This window comes from Brassica oleracea, chromosome C2, assembly GCF_000695525.1.
Source record: "Brassica oleracea var. oleracea cultivar TO1000 chromosome C2, BOL, whole genome shotgun sequence".
NCBI classification, from domain to species: Eukaryota; Viridiplantae; Streptophyta; class Magnoliopsida; order Brassicales; family Brassicaceae; genus Brassica; species Brassica oleracea.
Window position 1 is genome coordinate 26,715,485 of NC_027749.1, and position 7,340 is coordinate 26,722,824.

The window sequence follows — 7,340 nt, forward strand, 5'->3', positions numbered from 1 at the left end:
TCTATCACAATGGATGCTTCAACTTCATCTTCTCCTCCGCCATACTTCTTCTTGTAGGCGTAGCACTCCCTCTTGGTGTGCCCCTGCTTCTTGCAGAACCAGCAAGTTATCCTAGACCCTGAGAACGATATAGACTTGCTCTTTTCTTTCCTCACAGGATCCCTCTTCTCAGTCCTTCCTCTAGCATAATATCCTTCGCCACTATCATGTGAAGCCGTAGAGGACTTCAGATCCTGATCTTTAGACCTTGCTGCACTTGTCACCTCTTCCAACGATAATGTATCTTTGCCGTACTTAAGCATTTCCTTGAGAGAGTTGAACCGTGAAGGAAGTGAATTCAGGAGCAGAATCGCTTGTACCTCCTCTAACACAGTTATATTCACGCTTGACAAGTGAGAGATAATCTTCAAGAAGTCATCAATATTCTCATCCATACTCCGAGTATCGACCATCTTGAAGGTATATAATTTGTGCTGCAAGTGAATTCTATTCGGTAGAGTCTTCGAAAGATATAACCTCTCCAGTGTAGACCATGTAGAAGAAGCTGACGTACACAACTCGATCTTCCTTAGCACATGATCTCCAACATTGAGAATGCTCAGATTCGTCGCCTTCTCTGATCTTTCAAGCCTTTCGGCTTCCTCTTTCACCAACCTCTCCCTAAATACATCTTCGTCTTCATCCTTCCTCATCACTGACGCAGAACGTGACGTAGACTCTTCTAACACATCCTTTAAACCAAGGACAGACAGAAGCGCAAGCATCCTCTTCTTCCACAATGAGAAGTCACCCTTCCCATCAAAACTCTCCACCTCAATTCTTGACTTCGCCATTGACAACGACACCAACCAAGGCTCTGATACCACTTTGTTGAACCCACAACGGCGAAACTGTTTGACTCAAGAACCATAATCAAACACACAAACTCTCTGATACACTCTCTGGCGAACTAGACGACATAAGTAAGAAAGTTGAGTTTGTAGAATAATAGAGATAGGAAGAAGAATGCGGAAAAGATAGAAGATGGACACAAGATATTGTTTACCCAGTGGTTCACTTAGAATGGTTTACGTCCACTGGGGCCTGGCAAGAGGCAATCCACAATAATCTCAAGTACAAAGAATATAGAACCTCTCTTTCTCTCACAACCAATGCTCACAAACCAAACCAAGCTAGGTCTTTTTTTGGACAAATGAGAAAGAGTACACACGAGCTCCTCTTATATAGTAGGAGTCTATTAGGATAACCTAGTCGGAGTAGGGCATTCACCCCTTTTCATAAACCTATTAGGAAATATTCCAAAATACTTGCAACTTCCATAACTCCATGAAAGTAATATTTCTAGGATCCTGCCAACTTCCATATCTCCATAAAGTGACATTCCCTTTTTCTAACATGATGTCATTGTCTTGGATCACCAAATCCTGACGCAGTCGATGACGGATTCTCTGACGTAGCTACTGATGAATCCCAACATACGTCTTCTTATCATTGTTAATTTGTGGCATGTTAATTCATTTTTGTTCGATTGAAACTGAAAAATGTTATGTGGATTATAGCACAATGAGTGCTTTGCATTGTTTGCATGAGGAACCGAACTACTCTATCCGAAATAGACACTTGACATTTGTAATAGAATCCAAGGCTCCAACCAAAACCGAAAAATGATCCGGACTGTAAATTACCTGAACAAATTTCGTAAGATAGTATTTTGAATATCAAGTATTATCTAAATCTCATCCGTACTCAAATAGTACCAAACTTCGTCCCCTCCCCCAATAAAATACATAAAATTCGAACAAAATTTGAAAAAACCGACATGATAATAATCTAAATTAATATCCAAGTAATATCAAGTATTACAAAAAACCTCGAATAAAATACATAAAACCTAAACAAATCTCGAAAACGATATGAAAATCAAAATTAGTATCCAGATTGTATTCAAACCTATTATTAAATATTTGGCTCTTGTTTATTTTAATCCGACTATAAAATGCTCTAACCCCAAAATATTATTTTTAAAAAAATGAAATGAATTTAAATTCAAAAAAAGTTTTCATTTTTTTAACGCTGATTTATTATGATCTTACATTTATTATATGAGAATTATTACATAGACGATTTGACAACCGACAATACTACATGCCTTATGAAGACCACCTAACTACATCACCTTAGCCGTTCTATGAAGATCCACACCTGACAAGATTTACTTGCACCATGTTGAAGATCTTTTGTAAGTATTTCTTCAGTAGTCTGCATAATTGTTTAATAAATCGTTCTTTCAGGGACTTGAAACCTGGATTTCCTGTAATCTGCAATAAATTAGATATGTAAATTTTATTTGAATCCAAAGTATTATTAACCGAACCGGAACATCTCCGGAACATCTTAGACCAAAATTTAGAGTGATTAAATATTCTGGGTAGGAATTTATCTGTCCGTGCGTCCAAACACGCTAAAAGGTGAGAGGAGATCTCACTTCCCTTCACTCACTCTGCAACTTCGAGATCAAGTTACAATAAGGTCACATTCCTTACCTTTCCTTCTCTTGTTTGCTTCGTTACAGACTCATTGTTTTGTATTCCAAGTTGTTAGCTTTGACGAAAAAGAATGGCGGCAACATCACCACTCTACAATCAGCTCAAGGTTTTGAAAACTCTCGCCTTTCTTTGTTCTGATGGTGAAATTGAGTTTGGTGTTAGTAAGCATATAAATCTGTATAGGATGCTGAACCGTTCTTCTTGTTGGCTGGTCCAAATGTGATCGAATCCGAGGAGCATATCCTTCGAATGGCAAAGCACATCAAACACATTGCCACAAAGTATGATTTTTTTTCTGTTCTTTTGCATTACCTTCGTGTATTAAAGTGTATATGATTCCTATTACTTTGGCACTACTGATGAAGCTTTTTGTTTGGTGTTTATAGCATTGTTACAGTAGGTTCTTTCTTGCTTGAGAGATCTTTTGTATTGAACAATGTGGTTTCTTTTTTCATGCTAACCATTTTGTGTGATTGTGTGTAGAGTTGGGTTGCCTCTGGTTTTCAAGTCAAGTTTTGATAAGTCTAACAGAACTTCTTCTAAGTCCTTCCGAGGTCCTGGCATAGCTGAGGGTCTCAAGGTAATCTGTACTTTTTTTTATCACTCTGTTTCTTTCCTTCAAGTATAGATGGTTAGGAGCTTAGGAGGACTGTGCATTTGAAAAATCTTCACAGAGTTTCAACATTAAAGGAACCTTATGTTACCAGTTAGCTGATTTATAAGCTGCTTTAGTCTTTTAGTGTTTCTGTACAAGATAATCATGTCCAGCTTTTATGGTTCTCCAACACAGATTCTTGAGAAGGTGAAAGTAGCATATGACCTACCAATAGTAACTGATGTTCATGAATCAATCCAGGTATAAAGCAACGTGTTCACCTCGGACAATTAAATTTGAGCAGGTCTTTGTACCCTTCTAATTTTTTATTTAAATAGTGTGAAGAAGTTGGCAAGGTTGCAGATATAATTCAGATACCAGCATTCTTATGTCGCCAGGCAAGACTCTAAAACTGTGTTTGTTTGTAGCTTTCAGACTTCCTTTGTTGGATCTATTTCTATCTTTTGGATCATGTTTTAAGCTGTTAATTTATGATTCCAGACAGATCTTCTGGTTGCGGCAGCCCAAACCGGAAAAATTATCAATATCAAGAAAGGACAGTTCTGTGCTCCTTCTGTGAGTTTATTTCTTCTTACGTGTTTCCAGCTGATACAAAAACTTTTTGCTGGAACAAATTTTGATGACTGTGTGTATGATGAACTCTTTAAGGTAATGAATAATTCGGCAGAGAAGATCAGACTTGCTGGGAATCCAAATGTGATGGTTTGTGAAAGAGGAACCATGTTTGGATACAGTAAGTTATCATCTCCTATTGAATGTTTTGGTCCGCTTTGCAATTTGCTGACTGGTACTCTGTTTTGGTTTTGGATGATCAGATGATTTGATAGTAGATCCACGAAACTTTGAATGGATGAGGGAAGCTAATTGTCCTGTTGTATGTAAACCTTCCTCCATCTTTTTTTTTTTCAACATTTTGTATTCTGATTTATATTGCACTTATTCATTCTATTAGTGTAACGTTCTTGTTTTATTTATTGCTGACAGGTTGCTGATATAACCCATGCACTACAACAACCTGCAGGCAAAAAGGTATGGTCACTTTTGAAAACAGCTATTTCATATAGAAGCCAATGTATCCAAATACTTATGCTAAAAAAAAAAAAAAACTCTTTCGGTTCCACTAAAATAGATGTTTTAGAAGAAAAAAAGTCGTTTCACAAAGATAGACATTTTATGTTTCTATGCATAAATTGTAAACTTCAAAAAAATTAACTGAGTTTTAATGAATTATTATTAATTAAAAATTCTCAGAAATTGATAATTACAAAAAAATGATGTATTTATAATAGTGATTTAATGAATTTTCTTAATATCTGTGAAAACACTAGAAAATCTATTTTAAGGAACAAATGTAATAATACATTCTTATGCAGTTGGAGGGTGGAGGTGTTGCTAGTGGAGGCCTACGTGAGTTGATACCCTGCATTGCAAGAACTGCTGTAGCAGTTGGTGTTGATGGAATTTTCATGGAGGTAGGATAGTTTGTTTAATACCGCTTACGGACACCACATCCTTTTTAGACATTTTATCAAAGTTCATTTGATTATTATGATCAGGTTCATGATGATCCTCTAAGTGCTCCAGTTGATGGTCCAACTCAATGGGTGAGTTTTATGTCCTTACTAATTAGCATGTATTCATTCTCTTATTTTTGAAAATTAATATTGTTTATTTTGTGTTGTGTTTTTGGTTGTCAAAAGCCTTTGCGTCATTTAGAAGAACTCCTAGAGGAGATCATTGCCATTGCTGTAAGCTTTTTCAGTTCATGGATTATTGTTTTATGACTTTAAGAGTGTCTTCCTACACACCATTAGCCTTTGCAAGATCTTTGATTCTTATATTATTGGCAGAGGGTCACAAAAGGAAAGCAGCGATTCCAAATAGATCTCACACCGTTCCGCGATTAGGATTAAAGATGCAAGTAATCTCCGAGGTGAGAGAAGCAAATGGGCATATATGATATGCCTCATCATGAAACTGTTAATAATCTTTAGAGACCATGATAATGCATCATCTGTTTCTTAGACAACATCTACTTGAGCAAAGAGCATTGTTTGTTTTTGATTAAGAGAAACTGTTATAAACATATAATAACTATGATGGATTCTGTTTACATTCGATGTATAAGCTCGTGGGTTTCCCTACCCATTTCTGAAAACATAAGTCAACCACATCTACATATGCCTGCACATTATCTTCAGTGCAATAAAATAGGTATATATATTACACCCGAGTCTGAGAGTGACCCAGTCACTGGCTCTACGAACATATGACAAAACGGTCTTGCCCAAGGATTTGCTCTTGTTGCGAAATTTGGATTAGGACTTCCAGTGACAAAATCCAAAACAGAACGCAGGTTTGAGCTGCTGGGTGAAGTTTAAAACCAAGTTATCGATCCTTCGCTTTGTTTTATCTTCTTTTTTTTTTTTTTTTGTCATCTTGTTCCAAAAAGCCAACAGTAACATACAAGAGAGAAACAAAGAGATTTAAGCTTAAAACAACCAAGCTACTGATCTTATAGACTACCAAAAACTGAAACCATAAGCCAGATGACGTAATAAAGATCCCAACCCAACAATCAAGGACATAGCACCAAAATAAAACTACAGCTACACAGAGGGATCCATTTCCTCATTTTCAAAGAACCTGGCTAGCCATCGTGGTGCTCCTACAGCAACATATGATTGCACCAAGTTGTATTTGAAAACACTCTGAGCAATGAGGAAAGCCTCTCTATTAGCTAGAGTATCTTCTTTCATAATCCTCCACCATTCCAGATTCCTAAAACGTTCCAAAATCTCCAAGCGTTGAACTTTGAAACTAGGCCAAGCCTTTGGTCTGAGAATCACTTTAGTATAGGTGTCATCATCAATTGCGAAAAGAACGCGATCGAGATGGTGATCGAGCATGCTCTCCACTGCCCATAATATGCCACAGAGATTTGCTTGTTCCGTGGAAGCAATATTTGAGAATGCACGTCGACGGTGAAGCAATACCTTTCCTTTATCATTTCTCAGAACCCAAGCAATGCCACACTGATTTTGCGTTTTGCTCCTACACACACAAGATTGCATTTCAACCACCCAGAAGGAGCAGACCATGACTTGAAACCAACCGCCATCGCTTCATGTTCCTTCTTCTCATTTAATTTATCATTGAGTTGAGCCAATCTCCAAAACTCTGATTCCTCTTTGATCTTGGCCACTAAGTCTAAGGCTGTGACTTGTTTTCCTTCAAATAGGACTCCATTTCTGAATTTCCACAAATACCAAACAATCCAAGGAATAGAAATTCTAACCTATTCTGGGATATTAGAATTATTCAACATTTTTAGTAAGATGTGAAAATTGGTATAATGTGAAACGGGATCATAACCATTCTCCGGTTGAGGCACATTAGAAAGGGCCTGTGGGAACCAAAATTCGCACTGTCGATTTCCGTTTAAATAAGAAAACTAGGAAAACCCTAATTTCCCAGAGGTCCCGGATATCTGCTAATACCACACGCCAAGCAAATCAGAACACAATAATGACAACGAAGAAGTGTAAAAATCGTAAGAAGAGAGCAAAGAGAAGTCTTATTCCGAATTTGCGTATGAGCGTTTACAACAAGGTATAAGCCTGGGCTCGAGAGCTGTCGGCGAGATTCCTAGTTCTAGCAACCCTAAGACGGCTAAATCTAATTGAGTCGCAACTCGAAATAACAAAAACGGAAAGTTGCCTAATTGCTCTAAGTGCTAAGTTTTCTCTGAAAAAGTTCTTCCTCATGCCTCTCGCCTAGGACCCCTTATATACTGGCTCCAAGGTCGGTTTGATTGATAACTTAGAAATGGCGGGGAACGTGAGATGGGTTCGCTACGGTATTCTGGAGAGAGCATCGAAGGGTAGACGAGAGGCATGGACTGATGTCGTATCGACGTTTCGGAAGAGCCCGGTCGCTACGTAGCGACCGAGCGGAATGGACGTTTGGTCGCTACGTAGAGACTGAGCTTTGGCTCGAACTCGGTCGCTTTACGTAGCGACCGAGCGGAGCACGTGTTTGGTCGCTGCGTATCGATCCTTCTCGGGATCTTGTCCGATGATTCGCGTTTCTTCCGCAAAGCTTTTCGTAAAGAAGAATCTATTTCGAAAAAGTATTTGTCGAAGAAGTTTTCTACGTTTTTCTTCTTCGGGGATTTG

General features: G+C 38.0%; 1 protein-coding gene across 2 annotated transcripts; it reads left to right on the forward strand.

Annotated features, from left to right (window-relative positions):
• Nucleotides 1-2,503: 2,503 nt before the first annotated feature.
• LOC106325393 (2-dehydro-3-deoxyphosphooctonate aldolase 1-like) lies at nucleotides 2,504-5,282 on the forward strand. 2 transcript variants are annotated; one of them, XM_013763449.1, is made up of 14 exons: nucleotides 2,511-2,529; nucleotides 2,602-2,652; nucleotides 2,730-2,827; nucleotides 3,030-3,126; nucleotides 3,337-3,402; nucleotides 3,480-3,539; nucleotides 3,643-3,717; nucleotides 3,811-3,895; nucleotides 3,978-4,036; nucleotides 4,147-4,191; nucleotides 4,536-4,634; nucleotides 4,719-4,766; nucleotides 4,863-4,910; nucleotides 5,013-5,282. In XM_013763449.1, the coding sequence occupies exons 2-14, from the start codon at nucleotides 2,617-2,619 to the stop codon at nucleotides 5,067-5,069; spliced, it is 873 nt and encodes a 290-aa protein (XP_013618903.1). In that variant the 5' UTR covers nucleotides 2,511-2,529; nucleotides 2,602-2,616; the 3' UTR covers nucleotides 5,070-5,282. The 2 variants fall into 2 exon arrangements, with proteins under 2 accessions (XP_013618902.1, XP_013618903.1); XM_013763448.1 differs by having other exon boundaries at nucleotides 2,504-2,652.
• The last annotated feature ends 2,058 nt before the right edge of the window (nucleotides 5,283-7,340 follow it).

Excerpts from the sequence above, each read along its gene's own strand:
- LOC106325393 (XM_013763448.1), top strand. The coding sequence starts at position 2,617 with ATGGCGGCAACATCACCACTCTACAATCAGCTCAAG. Across the intron at positions 3,540-3,642 it reads CAGCATTCTTATGTCGCCAG|ACAGATCTTCTGGTTGCGGC; the intron begins GCAAGACTCTAA and ends TTATGATTCCAG. Across the intron at positions 3,718-3,810 it reads GACAGTTCTGTGCTCCTTCT|GTAATGAATAATTCGGCAGA; the intron begins GTGAGTTTATTT and ends GAACTCTTTAAG.